This window comes from Gymnodraco acuticeps, unplaced genomic scaffold, assembly GCF_902827175.1.
Source record: "Gymnodraco acuticeps unplaced genomic scaffold, fGymAcu1.1, whole genome shotgun sequence".
Taxonomy (NCBI): domain Eukaryota; kingdom Metazoa; phylum Chordata; class Actinopteri; order Perciformes; family Bathydraconidae; genus Gymnodraco; species Gymnodraco acuticeps.
In genome coordinates, this window is record NW_022990675.1 from 2,845 (window position 1) to 26,179 (window position 23,335).

Below are 23,335 nucleotides of genomic sequence, written 5' to 3' on the forward strand. Positions count from 1 at the left end.
TTCTCTCTTACAGAGGTCACAATGAAACAAAGAGCGTGGGTTTGCAGAAAGAGACTGAGAACCAGTCCGACAGCATCCCTGAGTCATCTTCATGGGCTTCAAAACAAAGCACCTGCCTGAGGTAAAGTTTTCACGCTTCTTTCAGGGTTAGTCCTCAATGTGATATCTATTTATTTGACAGGGACAGTGCACAGCATTTTAGCTTTACCAGAGTTAGATATAAATAGTCTCTGGGCAGGACACAGAACAGGAGAGGATCAGGGACACATGAAAAAAATACATCAGTCTCAAAATCTGAATGTTGTTCTCAGAAATCAGATTTTTTTTCCTCAGAATTCCGATTTTTTTCGCAGAATTCTCAGAAAACATTCAGGATTCTGGGAAAAAAATTCAGAATTCGCAAAATAAGGAAAATGTGTGACTTTCAAGTCAGAATTCTGACCTTTTTCTCAGGTGAACAGAATCAGATAATCAAACAGTGGAAAAACACAGAGACAGGAAATTAAACAGACTCAGCAGGGGGTGAACACTTTCAAAATAAAACAGGAAACACTGGTAAACACAAAATCAGGGCGATTGTGGCTGCGAGGGAGTGCGGTCGTCTTTCAACCAGAAGGTTGTGGGTTCGATCCCAGTCCATGCAGTCAACATGTCGATGTATCCTGGTATCTTTTCTTATCAAGCTCCACATTTGTGGAATCAGCTTCCAGTTTGTGTTCGGGCGGCAGACACCCTATCCGTTTTTAAGAGTGCGCTTAAGACCTTCCTTTTTGATAAAGCTTATAGGTAGGGCTGATTAGATTCAGCCCCTAGTTTTGCTGATATAGGCTTAGTTTGTCGGGGGACATCTTACTTCTTCCTTCTCTCTGTCTATACCTGTGTACTCTCATGTTCCGATTAACCCAGCTTCCCCAAATGTCTTTCTTTTTGGTGTCTCCACAGGAGCTCCAACAAGCCGTTTAGGACAGAGAGTGAATACACATACTATACAGAGATGCTGTATGAGAAACCAATGTGAGTTTGGAACATTGCACAGTATAAATATATTCTAGTAGACCTCAACAATGGAATTATGATCAGTAGAAATGGCCATGACATGGGACCTTTAAATCCTGATTATGTAATCATCTAAATGTTACTCCCAACGCCTAAATAAAGCTGCTAAGTCTTAATTGTACTATGAAACACTAAAATAAGAGAGCTTGTGATCAATTCTAAGAATACAAATGTAAACAGATTATAGATAGTCAGAAGGGTAAAAAAACAATAAAGTAAGCCTGCTTCTGTGTCTGTTCACCAGGGGAAGTATTGTGAAACCCCCTCTGGAGAATGCACCTGTGCTTTCCTTGAAGTTTACGTTGTGTAATCTTAACAGTTTTGTTATTTTAGCTTGAGTAGAAAGTACAGGTATTTGGGTTCAACATGTAAGAAGTAGAAAGTACAGGTATTTGTGTTCAAAATGTAAGAAGTAGAAAGTACAGGTATTTGTGTTCAACATGTAAGAAGTAGAAAGTAAAAAGTCGTCAGAAAAATAAGTAGTGGAGTAAAGTACTAATACCAGAAACATGTACTTAAGTACAGTAATGAAGTATTTGTACTCCACTACTTCCCACCTCTGGTCTTTAATACCAGACACTTCACACCTCTATTACAAATATCTAATTGTACTGTGTTGCATATTCACAAGTCATCTGTTTTTCAGACTCCTTCACTGATGACGACATCATGGACGACATTGAATGCCTCGTGAAGTCCACCCACTGGCTGTGAGTTCCTGCACACACTGTCATCTGAAAATCTGTTTAATTTTTGAAATTATAATACATGAATCCAATTCAGAAGAACAAGGGGAACAAAACGACTTTTTGAAACACATTGATATATGTGAATAATGTATGGATAGTGTGGATACTGTAGTGGGTAGTGATCATACGTTCATTTATTTGCAACAGTTGTTCTTTGTAGCATATGTACATTTACAGCCTTCTTAGGTATGTCATATTTCATGTTTTAATGTTGAGATTTTTCCAAAATTATTTCAATGCTGTACAGATAAAAACTAACCATTGTAATAGTAACTAGAAATATATATATTTTTAAATAATGAAAATAATAAATATTATTATTATTCATATACATTTATACATACATAAATAACAGTAACAGTTATTATTATTTTTATTATTTGTTATTATTATTATTATTACTATTGTTGATTCATATCAGTTTTATTATTAAAATATATAATACATAAATAAAGTAAAACAAATCGTAATCGTAATTATTGTTATTATGATTTATTTTATTATAATAATAAATATCATTTACATTTTTAAATAACTAAATGTATAAATAAATAAATACCGGTTGTTGTGATTAATAATATCATTATTATTATTATTATTATGAATGTTATTATTACTTTTTAATTATAATAAATAACTAAATGTTATTAATCTTCAAGGGAAAATGAATCTTGTAGGACTTTGTTTTTGTGAAGATATAAGACTATAATGTTGGACTGTGCGCTGATATCTGATAACGGCTGTTTTCCCTTTTCTTTATAACTACAGGTCGTTTTTGAAGCACAGCTTGAGGTGTTCTTCTGAGACCAGTAGCTTCTTCTCTGATGAATGCAACTGAGCAGCATAAATACTGAGTTTCTGCAGGAGATCACAGCACAACAAATACAAATGTGATCAGTCTGTAATGCTTCTTTAACAAAGCTGTTGTTCTGGCAGCATGTCCTTTACCCCCGCACCATCTCCCCCGTCTCCATCACCGTGCCTACGTCAACCACCTCCCCTCCCTTCAAGAAAGCATCTGCAGTCTCCAAAGCCTGATAAGAATGTGGAATATCTTACTGATATGTGCTGGGTCCAGGCTCAAGGGCGTATGGCACTCTCAACTCTTTCCAGGACATGCCGGGGCCCTGCCTGCCTGTAGCTTTGCCGATATCTGTGTTGATAGGTAATAGATAAAGAGCGGTGAATCAGCTTAGAAACAGGAAGTGCTCAAACGTTTGTGTGAGTTTATCAAATTTAGCAGTGATTCCATGTCAGCCACAGCTTGTTACAAAAAACCTGACTGATAGTGTGTTTAACAAACTTAAACTAGCTTTATTAAATGTCAGGTCTCTGGCAGGAAAAACATTTTTAATCAATGATTTTATCACTGAGCACAATCTTGATTTTATGTTTTTAACGGAAACTTGGATTGAACAAAATAACAGTGCAGCTGTTCTTATCGAATCAACCCCTCCCAACTTTAGTTTTATGAGTCAGGAAAGAATGCATAAGAAAGGGGGTGGAGTTGCTATTTTGTTCAATGATTCCCTTCAATGCAGGAAGACATCTTATGGGAACTTTGCTTCTTTTGAATATGTGGCCCTTCAGCTGAAATGCTCCTCTCGAGCTCTGTTCCTAAATATCTATAGACCACCCAAATACTGTGCAAGCTTTTTGATGACTTTACTGAACTGCTGTCTATAGTGTGTATTGACTTTGACCGTCTAGTCATTGTTGGGGATTTTAACATCCATGTTGACAACCCCCAGGACAGAGGGGCTAAAGAACTGTTTTGTGTTCTTGATAGCTATGGACTGACTCAGCATGTGACGGAGCCCACGCACAATAAGGGGCACACTCTGGACTTAATTATCTCAAAGGGTCTGAATATCTCTAAGGTTGTAGTGACTGATGTTGCACTCTCTGACCATTCCTGTGTTTTCTTTGAGAGCTCTATTTCTGTTCACAAAAAAATGTTTAAAAAGAGGTAACCACAAAGCGATATTTAACTGAAAATACTAGGGAAATGTTTACTCAGAATTGTTCTTCCACACTTGCCCTTGCTAACATCTCAGTAAATGAGCTAGTAGATCATTTTAATTCAAAAATTAAAAATGTTATAGATGCCATTGCTCCAACTAAGGTAAAGGAAGTGACTGGGAAGAAAATATCTCCATGGAGAAAGGCCATGACCGTGAGAGCAGAAAAAAAGAGTGTCGAAAAGGTGTTCAATGATATCCACTTAAACACAGACAGTGGCAGAACTTCAGTGTTAGTATTATTAGATCTCAGTGCTGCGTTTGACACTGTTGACCACAACATATTACTAGACCGACTGGAAAACTGGGTGAGACTTTCGGAAACAGTTCTAAATTGGTTTGAATCCTACTTAAAGGACAGAAAAAACGTTGTTTCTATAGGTAAATACACATCTGAGTTGACAAATATGACATGTGGGGTACCTCAAGGCTCCATCTTGGGGCCTCTTCTCTTTAACATCTGTTACGACCCGCCTCCCTACTCAATAGTAGAGGCTCGTGAGGCAGTCCGCAACATAAAACAAAAGTACACAACACGTAGGCACTAAACTGTGATCATACATTTATTGCCACAATACTAAATCATTCCATTGGAGGACAGGTAAAACAAACAAACAGACGGAGGGAACTTGGGCCAACCACACCACGGGCCGTAGGATCCAGAGCCTTCCTCCGCTACCCAAAATCCAACAGAACCTAACGGGAGAAATAAAGCCGCGAAAACCTAATACTAACACAACAAAAAGGCAAAAGAGCTCTGACACAGCAGAGACATCCGGAGTAGTGATCGGCCTCCTCCTTCAGTCTCCTCTTTTATGCTCGGCTGAGTGACAACTGGGAACACCTGGGGAAGGCGGAGCCAGGTGTACCTGCACAGCAGAGAGAACAAAGAGGACAACAAAAGGGGGGGGGGGGGGGGGGGAGTACGTAACACCCCCACCATGAGTTAGTGATTTTTTTTTTTTTTTTTAAAACAAAACAATCACAACAATCAACCTTAGTTGACAGACGTGCTCACCACCACTCATTCCACACACCAGACAAGTTAACACACAATAACTGCTATATTATAAGCGCGACAATGCATTAGCCAACACATTATCCTTGCCACGAATGTGTTTGACCTCAACATTGAAGGCTTGCATGAAAATACTCCACCGCATCAACCTTTGATTTGTGTTACGCATTCTCTGCAGAAACACAAGGGGGTTGTGATCGGTGAAAATAGTGACAGGAATGTTTGATGACCCCACGTATACCTCAAAATGGTTCAAAGCCAGAACCATAGCCAGTGCTTCCTTTTCGACTGTGGAACCAACGGTGGAACACACCCGCTGGTGGGAATTGAATTTCCCGGAGCGGTACGACACAGGGCGCTCCACCTCACGATCAGCTCAAATACGTCTGCACGCTGCGCATCAGGCAAGTGTGCCAAATGAGACTCCATATTGACCAGAGTCTCCGCAGCGATCGGGGCCTCCGAGGTGACAGGGGTGTCACTTTTAGCACTGGACAGCGACTCCACACAGGCAGCGACAGGGTTATGAACAGCCCCAGGGCTTATCGTACCTGATTTCCCACCCTCACGCCACGATGGAGGATCCCTGACCGGCCTGTCCAATCCCTTAGCCGTAAAACTGTCGTGGGTGACTGCCACCGCATTCACTCCCGGCTTAACGAGCACTCTGCCACCGGCTAAATCATTCCCCAAGACCAAATCTACCCCTTCAATGGGAAAACATGGCCGAACCCCGACAGTTACCGGACCTGTGACCAGATCTGACTCAAGATGAATATTATGCAATGGCGAACCCACACACTGCATACCAAACCCCCTCACAAGAACACCCGAACCCACAGCAGACTCCTTAGAGAGGGGCAACACACCCCTCATCATAAAGGATTGCGAAGCTGCTGTATCCCTCAAAATGGTCACTGGAACCCTGTTGTTCTTCCCCGGTAAAGACACCATTCCCTCCACGAGAAACGGAGCAAAAACTTCCAGTTCTGATTTGAGAGACCCTGGCTTTGAAGTACTCACCAAAGCGACCGTCTTTACAGGCTTCTCCTCATCCCGCAAAGAATAACAATTCGCAGCAATATGACCTCTTTTCTTGCAGTAATGACACACTGGCCTATCCGTAGATTCCCAATTCACCTCTCCCGATTTTTCCTCAGCAACTCTTGGCCTGCTGGACTGCCATGGCACTTTAGTGAAGACTGGGGTTTCTCTGATATTATTGTCCACAAACCCGGCCTGTGCCCTAGTCCTCTCACTGTAGACAGTCTTGTGAGTAAGCACATATTCCTCAGCCAAAACCGCAGCATCAAACAGTTTCACCGGTTTTTGCTCATTAAGGTATGTGGCTACTGTGTAAGGCAAACAGTTTTTGAATTCTTCCATGAACACTAATGTTTTTAGGTCCTCTAGAGATTTTGTCCCCGTCGATGAGCACCATCGCTCAAACAGAACCTCTTTCTCACGGGCGAATTCCACATACGCTTGACAATCTTGTCTTTTCAAACCACGAAACTTTTGACGGTATGCCTCAGGCACCAGCTCATAAGCGCGCAGAATTGCAGCTTTCACCTATTCATAATCCCGGCTAACCTCCTCAGATAACGCAGTATACACCTCCTGCGCTTTACCCGCGAGAACGCACTGCAGCATAACGGTCCACATGTTCCCAGGCCATTTAAACGTTGTTGCTACACGCTCAAACAGGACAAAATAGCTATCAACGTATTTTTGGTTAAACACTGGGATAAACAGAGTATACTTGCCTACGTCATAATCATGAGGTTGCGCAGACCCCAACTGCTGAGTCTGGTGAGACGTCAGCTCCAGCTCCCTCAAACGTAACTCCGCCTCATATTTCCTCAATTCGAGATTACAGGCGATCTCCTTCTCTCTCAGTCTGTTATCACTCTCCTTCTCTCTAACCATCAGCTTGCGCAGCTCTAGCTGAAGTTGAAGGTCGCTCACTTTCTGAGAGACCTCTGTCCCATCGTCTATGGGAACGTCTACTTCCTCCTCTGACAATACCTCCTGATCTATAAGCGCAGCCAACAGCTGCCCCTTAATGATTTGTTTCTTGTTCTGCTTATTGACTACAACGTCAAATTTGCTTGCGATCAGACCAAGCTGCTGTTTGCTACATGCATCCAACTTCCCCCGAGTCAGATCACCAACAAACCCCTCCAAGTCGAAATCCATCACTGCAACTCTACGCTATACAGCCAAACAAACAAACAAATGCTGTCAAGGGCCTTTTACAAAGTAATACTACTCACCACACCGGCACCTGCCCGAGACAGCCTTTGGACGAGCCCCCATATGTTACGACCCGCCTCCCTACTCAATAGTAGTGGCTCGTGAGGCAGTCCGCAACATAAAACAAAAGTACACAACACGTAGGCACTAAACTGTGATCATACATTTATTGCCACAATATTAAATCATTCCATTGGAGGACAGGTAAAACAAACAAACAGACGGAGGGGACTTGGGCCAACCACACCACGGGCCGTAGGATCCAGAGCCTTCCCCCGCTACCCAAAATCCAACAGAACCTAACGGGAGAAATAAAGCCGCGAAAACCTAATACTAACACGTCCTCCAGGAAACACAACAAAAAGGCAAAAGAGCTCTGACACAGCAGAGACATCCGGAGTAGTGATCGGCCTCCTCCTTCTCCTTCAGTCTCCTCTTTTATGCTCGGCTGATTGGCAACTGGGAACACCTGCGCCAAGCTCGGCTGAGTGACAACTGGGAACACCTGGGGAAGGCGGAGCCAGGTGTACCTGCACAGCAGAGAGAACAAAGAGGACAACAAAAGGGGGGAGTACGTATCGAGCCTGCCATTTCTAGGTAAAATCATTGAAAAAGTTATTTTTCAACAGTTGAGTAATTTCTTGCATTTAAATAGTTGTTTCGATGTGTTCCAGTCAGGCTTTCGTCCAAACCACAGCACTGAGACTGCTCTTGTAAAGGTCTTCAATGATATTCACTTAAACACAGACAGTGGCAGAACTTCAGTGTTAGTATTATTAGATCTCAGTGCTGCGTTTGACACTGTTGACCACAACATATTACTAGACCGACTGGAAAACAGGGTGGGACTTTCGGAAACAGTTCTAAATTGGTTTGAATCCTACTTAAAGGACAGAAAAAACTTTGTTTCTATAGGTAAATACAAATCTGAGTTGACAAATATGACACGTGGGGTACCTCAAGGCTCCATTTTGGGGCCTCTTCTCTTTAACATCTACATGCTACCACTGGCTCAGATAATGAAAAACAACAAAATAAGTTACCATAGCTATGCGGATGACACACAAATTTACATAACAATTTCACCAGGAGACTATTCTCCAATTCTAACACTGAGTAAGTGCATTGAACAAATCAATGACTGGATTTGTCAGAACTTTCTCCAATTAAACAAAGATAAAACTGAGGTAATAGTTTTGGAGCCAAGGCAGAACGTATAAAAGTTAGCGCTGAGCTTCAGTCTGCAATGTTCAAAACAACAGATAAAGCTAGAAATATAGGTGTAGTCATGGACTCTGACCTGAGTTTCAACAGTCACATTAAAACAGTTACTAAATCAGCCTACTATCACCTAAAGAATATATCTAGGATTAAAAGACTAATGTCACAGCAGGATTTGGTAAAACTCGTCCATGCTTTTATCTTCAGTAGACTCGACTACTGTAATGGTGTCTTCACAGGTCTCACTAAAAAATCTATTAGAAAGCTGCAGCTAATTCAGAACGCTGCTGCTCGAGTCCTCACTAACACTAAGAAAGTGGATCACATCACTCCTGTTCTGAAGTCTTTACACTGGCTTCCTGTGTGTCAAAGAATAGATTTCAAAAATACTGCTGCTGGTTTATAAAGCTTTGAATGGTTTAGGCCCAAAATACATTTCTGACCTCCTGCTAAATGATGAACCATCCAGAACTCTCAGGTCCTCAGGGACTGGTCAGCTTTCTGTCCCCAGAGTCAGAACTAAACATGGAGAAGCAGCGTTTAGTTATTATGCTCCAAATATCTGGAACTAACTCCCAGAAAACTGCAGGTCCGCTGCAAACTCTGACTACATTTAAATCCAGACTAAAGACTTTTCTTTTTGCCGCTGCTTTTAATTGAACTATTCACATCTTAAACTGCACTGTAACTTTTATCCATGTATTTTTTCTTTTAATGTTTATTTTATTATCTTTTCTTTTTAATGACTGATTTTAAATGCCATTTTCATAATGTCTTTCGTTTTTTGTAAAGCACTTTGAATTTCCTTGTGTTGAAAGGTGCTATATAAATAAACTTGCCTTGCCTTGCAACCCCGTTTTGAAGAAATGTGCAAAACAGGCTCATTGCAGCCACTAACGATAACACACACTTTCTGCCAAATATCAGCATTTTCTTTGCAAAGTGGCAAAGTATTATAACTTATTGTTCTAGCAAAGGGATTGCACAATTGTATTATATATTTATTTGTTTGAGCACACAGACTTATGGAGCATTGTTTTATTATCACTGTTCTAGCAAAGGAATGCTCACGTTCATATTGATGTATTTTAATAAATGTTCACTTGGCCCATTTCGTGACTATTTGTGTTGGGGGGCCAAAAAGGGGGGCCTGACAGAAAAAGTTTGAGAACCACTGTACTAACCAGAAGTGGGAGAAGTACTCACATCTTGTACTTGAGTACAAGTAGAAGTACTCAGATGTTGTACTTGAGTACAAGTAGAAGTACTCACATCTTGTACTTGAGTACAAGTAGGAGTACTCAGATGTCGTACTTGAGTACAAGTAGAAGTACTCACATCTTGTACTTGAGTACAAGTAGAAGTACTCAGATGTCATACTTGAGTAAAAGTAGAAGTACTCAGATGTTGTACTTGAGTACAAGTAGAAGTACTCACATCTTGTACTTGAGTACAAGTAGAAGTACTCACATCTTGTACTTGAGTACAAGTAGAAGTACTCAGATGTTGTACTTGAGTACAAGTAGAAGTACTCACATCTTGTACTTGAGTAAAAGTAGAAGTACTCACATCTTGTACTTGAGTAAAAGTAGAAGTACTCAGATGTTGTACTTGAGTAAAAGTAGAAGTACCCAGATGTTGTACTTGAGTAAAAGTAGAAGTACTCACATCTTGTACTTGATTAAAAGTAGAAGTACCAGAGTGTGGGAATACTGTGTTACAAGTAAAAGTCCTGCATTCAAAACCGGCCGCGAAATGTTGTCATTTGCACATTAAAAAGTCCACTGAAAAGCTCAGTTTTTACCATATAAACGTATGTACAACGATAAGCCAAATGGATGCACAAAATAAATACTTCTTCTTTATTTACAGTGTGCTTTTCTAACAGCAGAGCTACCTCTGAGATGAATTTCAAACACACAATAAAGCAGGCATTTTGTCAAAGAGTAAAACTTTAAAAGGTACCGTCTGCTGTTGTATTATTCGCCAATAAGCAATTACAAAAATACCCTAGAAGTAGTAATAATGATGCGGCATTCATCACATTAGTATGCATAAAAAGTGACAGATGGGCCCGCCCACAATTATGCTAATGAGCCAAGTCCCGCCTCCCTTTGTTCGAGGTGGATGTCACACCTCGGTGTGATATCACACGTAGGTGTGAGATCCTTTGATGTGAGGGGTGAGGTGTCATCACACGTAGGTGTGATTTCATCCCGGTGTGTTATAAGCCTCTGATGTTAATCTAGGTGTTGATTAAGGCAGTCTCTTTGAAGTTATGCGTGAGACTGTCTAGCCCCTGTCCCCTCATGGCCCTTTGTTGTCTAATCTAATTAGCCTTTGACAGGGTTCTTACACCTTTTCCAAAGTCAAATTCAAGCACTTTTCAAGCATTTTCAAGGTGCATTTTCCAGCTTTTCAAGCATCTTACAGCTGTTGTAAATTACATATTTATATACACATACTCAAATGATTATTTCCCTACCTCACATTAAATCAGATGTTCTTTATGCTATAAACAACCAAATGTGTGTTTCGTGATAGCCTTCTACACGAGGATGAAAAATTAAAGAAAAGAAAACTAAGTTTAATATTTCAAAATGAGTGACCCATCTGTATGTCCCATATAACCTGTCTGAGCCAATATAAAACAATCAGCCAAATAACGTTTCAATACATTATTGATTACTATTTTTGAGGTACTTTTAGGTTGGCAGTCAAGTCAAGTCAGAGGTACATGGTGTACTTCTACTCCACTACAGTTCAGAGGTACATGATGTACTTCTACTCCACTACAGTTCAGAGGTACATGGTGTACTTCTACTCCACTACAGTTCAGAGGTACATGGTGTACTTCTACTCCACTACAGTTCAGAGGTACATGGTGTGCTTCTACTCCTATACAGTTCAGAGGTACATGGTGTACTTCTACTCCACTACAGTTCAGAGGTACATGGTGTACTTCTACTCCTCTACAGTTCAGAGGTACATGGTGTACTTCTACTCCACTACATGTATTTAATACCTTTAGTTACTTTACAGATCAGGATGAATGATGTGAAATCTAATCAAGTGTTAAATCATACTTTAGTTCCACCTGGAGTAAATCCACAAGCTACCCTGCAGTATACAAAGTCATTCAAACTAGCTGCACCTTTACCAGCTTTGAGAACACTTTCATGATCAATCATTATAAAACATATCATATATTATGAAATGGACCAATCTGCACAATGACTACTTTTACTGTCGCTACTTTAACTATATTTGGATGAGAATACTTTTCTACTTTCACTTGAGGAATATTTTGAATGCAGGACTTTTACTGTGACAGAGTATTCCTACACTCTGGTACTTCTACTTTTGCTAAGTACAAGATCTGAGTACTTATAATTTCACTACAAGATCTGAGTACTTATACTTTTACTCAAGTACAATACCTGAGTACTTATTCCACCTCTGGTAGCGTATTAGTTTGAATTGTAGCCACAAAATCACGCAGAGCTGCATACAAATAGATTCACAAAGTTAACAAGTGGAAAATAATATTTACAAATGTGTACAATGAATGGTAGGTAATTTTGACTACTCAAGACACCTGACTTATGCCCCTTTCACACCAGCGCTTTTTCAGCTCCGGCTTGGAGCTGGAGCCTGAAAAGCGCCGGTTTTTCCTGTTCACACCGCAGCAGCGCCGGCTCTTAGCTCCGGAATCCGGTTCACTTCCAGCTCCAAAAAATTGTCGGTCTAGAGCAGTGGTTCTCAAAGTGGGGGGCGCGCCCCCCCCCAGGGGGGCGCAGAGGCATGACAGGGGGGGCGCGAGAGACCAGGAGGAAAAATGGTTATTAAAAAAAAAAAAAAGATTATAAAATATTCATATTTTGAAAAATTATTGATTCGAAAATAATATGATACAGTACTATTACGTCTGGGTCTCTGTGTTTCATTAAAGCTCGGCTCTGTGTGTGTGTGTGTGTGTGGAACGAGCCATTTTGTGTGCGTGCATGAGCGAGAGAGAGAGATAGCGCACCGGTACCGGAGATCGTTGATGTTAGCTTCTGGTGCTAGCGAGCTACGCTAACGGATATAAGGAGTTTTTTTAACAACAAAGTGGAGGAGAGTCCTCTCCTGTCAGACTGAGAGATTCAGTGAGCTAAAGGACTCTCTGTGTTATCTCAGTGGGTCTCAAACGTTTTGGTCACCATTAATGTAAACAATTATTTCCGAGGCACACGTTTATATGATCATTATAGTTATAAAAAAATAAGAGAATACATGAAAAACAGCTATGAAATAATATATGACAGTAAAACAAGAATAAAGTTTAAAAGAGTGATTTATAAAATATCCATAAAGAAATAGTAAATCTGTTTACAATTTTGTTTCATCTGGGTGTTGAGTACGGAGCCCCCTAGGGGACATGGAGAAGAAAAAAAATTAATTCTGAAAAAATAAATAAATAAATGTTTTGCGAGATAACGCAAAACCTTTGCGAGATCTCGCAATACTTTTGCGAGATCTCGCAAAATCCCTTTGCGAGATCCCGCTAAAATGTTCGTTTAGCGCAGTGGTTCTCAAAGTGGGGGGCGCGCCCCCCAGGGGGGGCGCAGAGGCATGCCAGGGGGGGGCGCGAGAGACCAGGAGGAAAAATGGTTATATATATAAAAAAAAAAGATTTAAAAAAAAAAAAAAAAAAATCATTACAAAAATTATTGATTCAAAAATAATATGATGCAGTACAGTACTATTACGTCTGGGTCTCTGTGTATCATTAAAGCTCGGCTCCGTGTGTGTGGAACGAGCCATTTTGTGTGCGCGAGAGAGAGCGCACTGGTACCGGAGATCGTTGTTGTTAGCTTCTGGTACTATCGAGCTACGCTAACGGATATAAGGAGTTTGTTCAACAACAATGTGGAGGAGAGTCAGACTGAGAGACTCAATGAGCTAAAGGACTCTCTCAGTGTTATCTCAGTGGGTCTCAAATTGTTGGTCACCATTAATGTAAACAATTATTTCTGAGGCACACGTTTATATGACCATTATAGTTATAAAAAAACAAGAGAATAAATGAAAAACAGGTATGAAATACTATATGACAGTAAAACAAGAATAGAGTTTAAAAGGGTGATTTGTAAAATATCCATAAAGAAAAAGTAAATCTGTTTACAGTTCTGTTTCATATGGGTGTTGAGAGAGGTATCCATAGATCTCTTCATGTTGCTCTCAAAGTGCACCAGATTGATGCTTTTAACTTCAATATTTAAAAATAAATCTTCCCGGGGGAGCATGCCCCCCTATGTGAAGTCCACACACCACCTACAAAAATAGCGCTTTACCCCTGCTTACACCTATATGCCGTGAGCTGATTATCGAGCCAATTGTGACAGTTGCGGGTACACTGTGTGTATGCGTGGGGATTGTTGCAGTAGAACATTCCACTGTAGCGCCCGGTACATTAATGGGAAACCCTAAATGTTTGAGCACCCTCTATGAAACGTCAAGCTACCGCACAGCAGCCCCAAAAGAAATCTCTGGCGCCGCCACTGAGCCTGACTATTTGTGTTGGGGGGGCCCGACTTTTTTTTTTCTCCAAAGGGGGGGCCTGACAGAAAAAGTTTGAGAACCACTGGTTTAGCTCAATGTACTTCCGGCCGGTTCAGTTCGGCAACCTACAGTACTCTGGGGAAGCTTGTAACAGATGAAAGAGTCATGGAGGAGGATTTGGAAAGGTTTCTTCATTCGAGAGAGGTCCCACAAGAGGACATCATGAAAATGCAAAGTGACAAGGTGGGTAGAACATTCAGTCAATTCACGGAATAAGTTACCGTAACAACACAGAGCCTGGTAAAGTCAAACACTTTATAAGTAATATGGAGGTAGCATGGCAGTTTTAATACGAACGTGAGTGACACAGTAAACTGTGTGTTTTTCTCATCATGTACCGTGCAGCTTAAAAAAATCCTTCTGTAAAAAGTTTAATGCTGACTTCTGAATTTGATAAGCTCCGTTTGTTTACAAGTTAAGTGTTAGGTAGGGTGACGTTAGTACTGTGTAGTAACTAGCTTGCTACCTAGCAAAAAATGCGTTATTTGTGGTACACATAAGAATGGTTTTTGGTAATGTATTAGCTATTTTATTTTTGCAGGTTGACAAGGCAGTGCTAACCATCATGAATGATGAACAAATGGCAAAGTATATCACTTCATACGGTGACCGAGTAGCTGTCCTCTCCTTCTGTCAACAAACAAAGTGCAGCACAGATAAAGAGACTCTTCTACAGACATTAAGAGATAAAATAGGAGCACGGAAAAGTAAATCAAAAACAAAAGGAGCATTGTGTGGTGCATCAGGTGTGTTTCAAAAAGAAGGTGAAGGGATGTCAAGACAAAGAAATAATGCAGCAGAAAAGACTACCAGGAAGATTGAAATAGGATGGCTTCATTTTCACAATAAGGAATACCAACAAGTGAGGACCTGCAATGGCGGGGGAACAAGACATGCATCGGTGGAAAAAACAACAACTGTTGCTCAGCTTTTGGAAATGGGAAAGAAGCTATTCTTCCCAAATGGCCACTCAACAAAAGGGCGAGTTGAAGACTTTACCTTTGAAGTCTGTGATTTTAAAAGAAACCAGATCCCTTCAGATGACACTGTTGGCAGACTTTATGAACAAACCAAACTGAAGCTGCTTAGATTTTACATATCCACAAAAGAAGAAGCCCACCCAACAGATCAATCCCCATCTGAGGTAGAAACAGTTAGTGAAGATTCCTTATCTGTAGATTCATCTGTTGACATCACTGAGGGAGCAGACGCACATGGATCTGTTGATGCAGATGAATTGATTACAGATCTGCCGGAGCGTGGATATTCATCTGACAGCGACAATAGTGATCAGGTTTGTGGCAGTAGGAAATATAAAGTAACTTTAATGACAGGGACAGATGGAAAGAGATAGTGCTTGAATATTAAACTTCAGGTAATAACTAAATAAAAAAATGATGTACATGGATTTCATAAAACAGAAAGGTTCCATTGTGTGCCATCAGTCACCACAGTTTGTCAGCAACTTTCTACATAGCTATAGTTATGGTATGCCTATTTAGCACACACTTTTGTCCAAGGCGTTACCAACATACCTTCACCTCTGTATGTTTACATTTTTCCAGGACTTTGTTGTTGACATGTGTGGTCAGATGCATTCATTTCTTTGTGTTGCATATTTTTTTGCAATTTCATACTTTTATTTGTAATGCTTTGAAACACATCACTTATCTTAGAGACTCTGAGGGAAGATTGAAGAATATCTAAAAGTTATTGTACAGTACCTTTATGCTTAATAGGCTAATGTGTAGTCGTATGTATTTTTGTGCACACCATTTGATATTAATTGTGAAACATGTTTTTCTTCCTGCCATTATTACAAATTACTGCTGACAACAAAAGTTGTTTTTTGTTGCATTTCCAGATACAACCAAGATCCAAAAAACAAAGATCAACCTCTGACACTGTGACAGCAGAAGGTCCAAGACAATCACATCGCTCCCATTCAACCCCAACAGACGAGGCAGATACACTTTTATGGGATCCGGAAGATGATCTTTGGGGAGCAGGTGGTGATGAGATAGTTGTGATCAAATGGAATGACGTCACACATGAGGATGTCACTCAGGTAATGTGATCAGGAACGTTTTTGGGTAAGGGGGTAGAAATGCAAATATATGTATTAAAACCAAACCAGTAAACACTGAAAAGATTGAGAAATGTATTGCTACTTCAATTCAATCAATTACATACTGTAGTTTTTGTTAGATTTCAATAGTCAGTAAATTCGATTCAATTAATAAAAAAACTCAAATGTGCATTCCTACTTTGAAAAAAATGTACAATGTCCTTTTATTTTTATGTCATGTATTCAGTTCCCCGATTCTTCTTTGGACACACGAATGAAATAACCTACAGTGCTGTGAAACGCTTACTGTACTTAATGAAATATTAGCTCACCCCATGTATATTTAGAGCTTCATTTTGCCATAGCAAATTGGTTAACATTTAATAGTTTATGTTGCTTTAGAACCTTTCACATTTCAACAAACCAAACAAGACCTGATGAAAACCTGTGGAATTCCACAAAGATTTTAATTTATCTCTCATAAGCCATACATGGTGGCATGCACAACTTCACAATTCTCCTTTTTTACGATAATTTCTATATCAAACTACCATTTGTTGTGTATAGTGGTATAGCAAAGTCATGCACAACTTGTATTAAAATAAATGGTGTTATTTAGCAAGCTGCAGTAGAAGTGGAAAGCAACAGAGTCCTTTTGACTTGTGATTGTGCAGTAGTTTTTATAAACACTGATTTGTGACTTTATTATACTCTGTCTCTGAAATTGAAGGTTTGTCTTTTTCCATTTATTTTTTCCAAGTGTCATTTTTACAGAGTATTTCTGGTTTTAAATAGAAGATGATGTTGAAGACTATTACGGAAATACTTTTGTAAATTACGGTCTGCAATAACGTCTAAGACTTCAAAGTGTCTGCTGTCAATTAATAACATACTTAATTCATCCTTCAGAGTGCGGAGATGAATGGAGTACCAATGCAGGATTTACAACTCCCCTTGTCCTCTGATTTTGGCCTGCCTTCGGCACATGTGTCCATACATGAGGATACAGTGCAAACATCACAGGTAAGATGCATCACTGCAAGAAACCCTGAACACATCCTTTAAACTACCGCTCTTGTAACATTTCACATAACTGTGGCCTGTAAAACATTTGTATACTGTCCTGAGAGCTCTGGAGGAGCTCGGTCAGGTATAAAATAAGTAACTTTGATGATGTCATACTGAAGTTGTCAGTGTTACCTCGGCTTTGAATTGAAGACAACAAATCGAAAGTCTGTGTTACAAACTGGAGGTGTGGTGGAGTTGGAAAAAAGGTCTTGTAAAAAATAGCTTTTGAGTTGCATTATGGGAAAAACAAAGAATCCAATATTATATGGACCTTGATTCATACTCAACATTTAAACAATTAGGACATTTTGGCCTCTGCTTCATTCATTGACCAATCTTGTTGTGTGTGTTTGTATGTTTCGTTCTTCTACTACAGGATTTGCTTTTAAATTCGAGCAGCCAACTATCCCCATCAACCTCAGCTCACGGCTCAGGAAATCCAGAGAGCACGCGACGTGCATCAATTCACAGGACAAAGGTTGTTGAAGATCTTTTGGCTGTATTTATGGACAGTAGCATAATACATTTGACTCTAAAGATGGACTTTGTAAATGAAAAAGCTATTGATGATAATGGAGTATCAAGGGAGGTTTACACTGCATTCTGGGAGCAATTTCTTGAAACGTGTGAAGGGGAAGCAGAGCGAGTTCCAAGGCTGAGGCCAGATTTCTGTGAGGCTGAATGGCAAGCAGTTGGACGGAACTGGGTGAAAGGATTACTGGACCATGGTGTCATGCCAGTGAGGCTATCAAAGGCTTTCATTGTAGCCTGCATTCATGGAGTCCACTCCGTTGATGTAGACATCCTGATGACATCGTTTCTCAACTACCTCTCTCCTGTTGAGAGATCAGCTGTGGAGAAGGCTCTCCAGGGCACAATGGAGGAGAGTGATGAAGAGGACTTGCTCGACCTTTTCACAAGGATGGGTTCCCATTTCCTACCTGCAAAGAACAACATGGAGCCTGCCATAGAAACAATGGCTCATAAAGCCATTCTCCAAGAGCCAAAGTATATCGTTGATTGCTTCTTGACACCCATGTCACTTGTACAGTTGCAACTGCCAGACAAGGACAGTGTGTTGTCTCTGTATGAGAAGAAGAAAGCCACAGGCAGAAGAGTGTCCCAACTGTTTGAAACAACCAACGTGGTGTTGTCTCAGAGAGAACAGACAACTTTCAACCATCTCCAACGATATGTGAAAAATGCTGACCAAGCCAAAGCTGAAAAAATCCTGCGTTTCTGCACTGGTTCTTCTGTCATATGTGTTGACAGAATTGGGGTGTGCTTTAATGCTGAAACTGGGCTCAGCAGAAGGCCTGTTGCTCATACCTGTGGAGCTACCCTTGAAATACCGTGTACCTACAGCTCTTTCCCTGAATTTCGCACGGAATTTGACAATATCCTGTCCAGCAACTACTTTGAAATGGATATTCTTTGAACTTGAGAGCAGTCGTTATCAGGCCTAATAGTAACAGTTTGGAATATTATTTTGATTTGATATTTTTGTTGTTTGTTTTGTCATTGAAACAACTGATGCACTGAACCGTGTAATGAGCAGTCTGCAATTCTATTTTCTGCTTTAACAAGGATATTACCTTTTTTTTTTATACGCTTTGAGAATGACTGCAGTTTTTATTTTTGTCAGTTTGATCCTAACCCAGTTTAGAGGCTGAGATTAATATTGTGTGTTTTTTTTGCAACTAAGAAAGCTAAACGGTGTTGTCCGTCACTGGTCGAATTGTTGATGTTATGGTGTTAAAGAGTCAGTCCTTTTTGATAACTCTCGGAAAAACAATGTTTGAAATTGAATGTGGAAAATAGTTCTGTTAGATCCTGTTTGCAAAAAGCCGATGTTGAAAATGTGAAATGTGGCCTGAAAAGACTAGCCTCTAATTACAAGCCCTAATATACACAATTGGCCGTGATATATACATGATATTACCAACATATCACTTTCATTTACTGCCAACTTAACATGGTACCGAATTATAACTCAATGCTATTTTTTTAAGAAACAGAAATCGTGTGCATATGAAGTGACTTATACATAATGTGCAATGTTTTATTTCTCAATTGGTCTTAATACATTGACAAACCAAACTGATTAGGCACATTTTAAATGTAATCAGGGTTGCAGGCCAGGATTTCACACTAGATAACAATACAACATTATTATTAATATTTCCACACTGTTAAAAGATCAGCTTGTGCTGTTATTTTCTACCCCTTTCTGACATTAAAGTGCTTGGCAACACAGGCATCACTGTATTTTCTGTAAATTACATGTAACTTGATGTTCGTACTACTTGGTTCTAGCATTAGTAAAGTCCTATACATTTTCACACAGACTATTTTTGTTTCACAGTTCGAAAACACATCAGAATCAGAATACCTTTATTAGTTCAACAGAGGGGACATTTACATTGTTACAGCAGAAAAGAGCCAAAGACAGCTTAATGTTACCTAAGAAGCATGCATACAAAAGTATTAAAGATAAACAAATTATAATTTAAAGAAGTTAGACAATTTACAAAATACACACCCTGTAACAGTTCTGAGGATTTAGCAGCCAGGTATATATTGCAGTTATTAACGGCATATATATATATATATATTGCACAGTTATTAACGGCATATATATATATATATATATATATATATATATATATATTGCACATAGTTGGTTGGTATTTAACAACAGGGGGTGTTATAGTCTGTGTGATTGTGTGTGGGGCGGTCTAGGGGCTGTGCTGGTTATATAGTCTGACCGCTGCTCTCTCTCTCCGAGAGCCGGTCACTGAAGGAGCTGCACAGTGAGGACAGGGTCATGCCATCACATGTATATAAAAGGGGGGAGTGATGTTGACGAGGCAGTATTTGAGTCATCTTACAGTTCATAACACCTTAACAGGACTGGTGTCTCCAGAATCTAAAATATTCAACAGCTTAGACTTTACTGACATATTCTAAATAATTAGTCAACTTAAAGATTACATTTCAAATTAATTATATGAACTATGCACACACATGACCTAAGTTCATCAAGCAAATGCAGTGAGTAGTATTACTACTTTGTGAAAGAAACTACAGGCATAAGAGCTATATACTCCCAGAAACAAACAAGCAGTGCGGTGATGGTGAGTTCCAATGTCACGGTGTATGTTTGTAAAAGGAAATATGGACATTTAATTGTGTACAAAATGCAGTTGGGATAAGGAGGTGCACTGCAGGGGAGTGTCCATCCTGTAAGTGGGGGAGGCGCACTGCAGGTGAGTGAATTTTGTACTGATTTAGAGAGATGCACTGATGGCCTCTCTTAGGTGCATATACAAGTTCACAGCCTGATATGGGTCTGTTGGTGGAGTCCGATGGGACTCGCCCATAAAGATGTGGCATAGTTCGTACACATCTGGATCACATGGTATGGCCAGCCGAAAGACACATTCATTTTTGCACAGTTGAACGTGTTCGTCTTCAACAGGGGAAAGGTAGTCTCTTGTCTGGTAAAGGTCAGGCACAGCATACATCACATTTGGCCGACCGCTGGGGACGTTGAGGTTTCTCGACGGCCTGATGGTGTGCGCATTCCAAACCTGTGCAGTGTCATCCAACTCATCCTGTCAAAAATAATGTATTAATACATTTAGTAAGAACTGTACATATGCATCAACTTAAATAGAGAACAACATTATGGCATTCACACATAACCACAAACCCCACCCTCTGTCTGTGTCCTTCACACTCTCCTCTCTGTCTCCTTCACACTCTCCTCTCTTTCTGTCTCTTACTTTTTCTCTCCTTTCTCCATCTGAACTCACACGCACAGCGCATACACACAATGTATTAACTCACCTGGATGAGTCCCATGCAACAAAATTGAAGGAGGCTTTTGTCCAGAAATCCACCATCAAAATGCCCGTTGTCTCTGAGGTCTCCAAAGAAGCACAACCAAAACTCCGCGCACTCTCTGCGAAGAAAACCCCACCAATATTCGATTCGTTGATTGGCGGTGCTGGCTCCCTCCAAGTAGCTTTCATGGTTGCCATCTGGGCGAGTAGGTACGAGGAAACGCTGAATGCCTCGAACATAGCCATTTTCTGTTCCAAGATTACCCCTCACCAGTCTAGGGCAGCCCCCTAAACGCTGCACTGCTTCCATGTAATATCCCCCAATCAACTTTGGGTCACTACTTGTTGTGTAGACATTAAGCCAGATCATTTTTCTTGAATACCCATCGATACATCCATTTATACAAATGCCATATGGCTTCAGTTTATCATAGGAATCCAGGTGCCAGATGAAGTTTGGCCCTTTGGAGAAGTAACGCCTTCGTCTGAGTCGTCCTGCTTGCCTTAATGCCACTCCTCTGGGTTCCAGCTCCTTCAGTACCAAGCGCACATCCTCCTTCCTCACACGCAGTCCATGCACTCTGCATTTTGCGTACATCCAGCGGTACCCATGAAGCTGCCCAGAGTACTGTAACTGGTTGCGAATGAAATCCACCAGGACCGCAAGCTCAGAGTATGCATGTTGACGTGAATGTCCCCTCGCTCTGAGTATCCTCTTGAGGTGTCTTTCACTTATGATAAACCTGTGCCTATTGCCAAGCACTGATGTTATGTCTTTATATTTTAGGCCAAGCTCAAAGTAAAAATCGATTAACTGCTCCATTGTTGTGGTTTCTGTGTCGCTGAACTGACCCGGAAGTACATTGACCTAAATGAAAAGTATTGCGAGATCTCGCAAAAGTCTTGCGATATCTCGCAAAACATATATATATTTTTTTCTTCTCCATGTCCCCTAGGGGGCTCCGTAGTTGAGAGATGTATCCATAGATCTCTTCATTTTGCTCTCAAAGTGCACCAGATTGATGCTTTCAACTTCAATATTTAAAAATCTTCCCGGGGGAGCATGCCCCCGGACCCCCCTATGTGAGGTCCACACACCACCTATAAAAATAGCACTTTACCCCCGCTTACACCTATATGCCGAGACTTGATATCGAGCCTTCATTGTAACAGTCGCGGGTACATAGTGTATGTGCGTGGGGAGTGTTGCAGTAGAAAATGCCACTGTAGCGACCGGTACATTAATGGGAAACCCTAAATGTTTGAGCACGCTCTATGAAAGGTCAAGCTACCCCACAGCACCCCCAAAAGAAATCTCTGGCGCCGCCACTGAGCCTGACTATTTGTGTTGGGGGGGGCCCGACTTTTTTCTCCAAAGGGGGGGCCTGACCGAAAAAGTTTGAGAACCACTGATCTAGGTGTTGATTAAGGCAGTCTCTTTGAAGTTGTGCGTGAGACTGTCTCGCACCCGTCCCCTCACACCCCCGGCCTCTCCCCCTTTCTCCACCGCTTCCTGTCACACGCTATGAGGCCAGAAGATAGTGGGGGTGGAGTTAGGTGAAAAAATAAATCCGTTCAGACTAAATAAAAAGCCAGTCATTTCCACTCATCAAGTCACCTTTCAAAAAAAATGGCCAAGAGACGCATCGATATGGGTTTAATCAGCGAGACGCCTGTGACAACTTACCGCCATCCGTCGGGAGAGCCAATCAAGAAACGGATGCAGTATCTGTGCCGGGTTCAGACCCTCCGTCTGAGGCTCTTCATGAAAAATAGAGTCTGGATGTGTGAGACTGTCTCCCCCCGCCCCCCTCACACCCCTTCTTCTCCTCCGCTTTCTCTCCCCCCTCCTGTCACGCCCTGATTTTGCTGTTATCCTATGCCAGAAAGATAGGGGGGTGGAGTTAGTTTTAAAAAGAAATACGCTCAAACTAAATAAAAAGCCATTAATTTTCACTCACTAAGTCACCTAAAACTTTTATTGTCCTCTCTAAATTAGATTAGTTTTTTAGTATGATTTGTGTTCACTAAAGATCTTCTTTTTTTAAGTTGTATGGCTTGTGAATTAATGTGTAATTACTTTATTAACTATAAGGAAGTCTCTTTTATGAAGAGGGGTAATAATAATTTAAAAGATCTTAATGACCCCCTCATCTTGTATTTTTAATGTTTAATTACTTCACACAACTTTAAAAGCCCCTATGAAGTTGTTGTTAACCAAGGATTTTCTTTTTGAAATTGTATGACTTGTGAACGGGATGTTCTCTTAAGTTGTATGGCTTGTGAACTAATGTTTTAATTATTTTATTAACTACAAGGAAGTCAACTATTATTGTTTAATTATGTTATTAACTATAAGGAAGATTCTCTCACAAAGGAACTGTAAGATACACGTTTATGTATGCAAAAAGTTAAAACTAGAAACA

The 23,335-nt window shown here is 40.4% G+C and overlaps 1 protein-coding gene across 3 annotated transcripts; it reads left to right on the forward strand.

The window, feature by feature from the left end:
• Positions 1–13,993: 13,993 nt before the first annotated feature.
• LOC117555260 lies at positions 13,994–19,315 on the forward strand. Of its 3 annotated transcripts, none has more exons than XM_034230106.1 (4): positions 13,994–14,108; positions 15,790–16,018; positions 16,903–17,016; positions 17,438–19,315. In XM_034230106.1, the coding sequence occupies exons 3-4, from the start codon at positions 16,912–16,914 to the stop codon at positions 18,497–18,499; spliced, it is 1,167 nt and encodes a 388-aa protein (XP_034085997.1). In that variant the 5' UTR covers positions 13,994–14,108; positions 15,790–16,018; positions 16,903–16,911; the 3' UTR covers positions 18,500–19,315. The 3 variants fall into 3 exon arrangements, with proteins under 3 accessions (XP_034085997.1, XP_034085995.1, XP_034085996.1); XM_034230104.1 differs by having other exon boundaries at positions 14,000–14,108; positions 15,790–15,993; XM_034230105.1 differs by lacking the exon at positions 13,994–14,108 and adding an exon at positions 14,472–14,513 and having other exon boundaries at positions 15,790–15,993.
• The last annotated feature ends 4,020 nt before the right edge of the window (positions 19,316–23,335 follow it).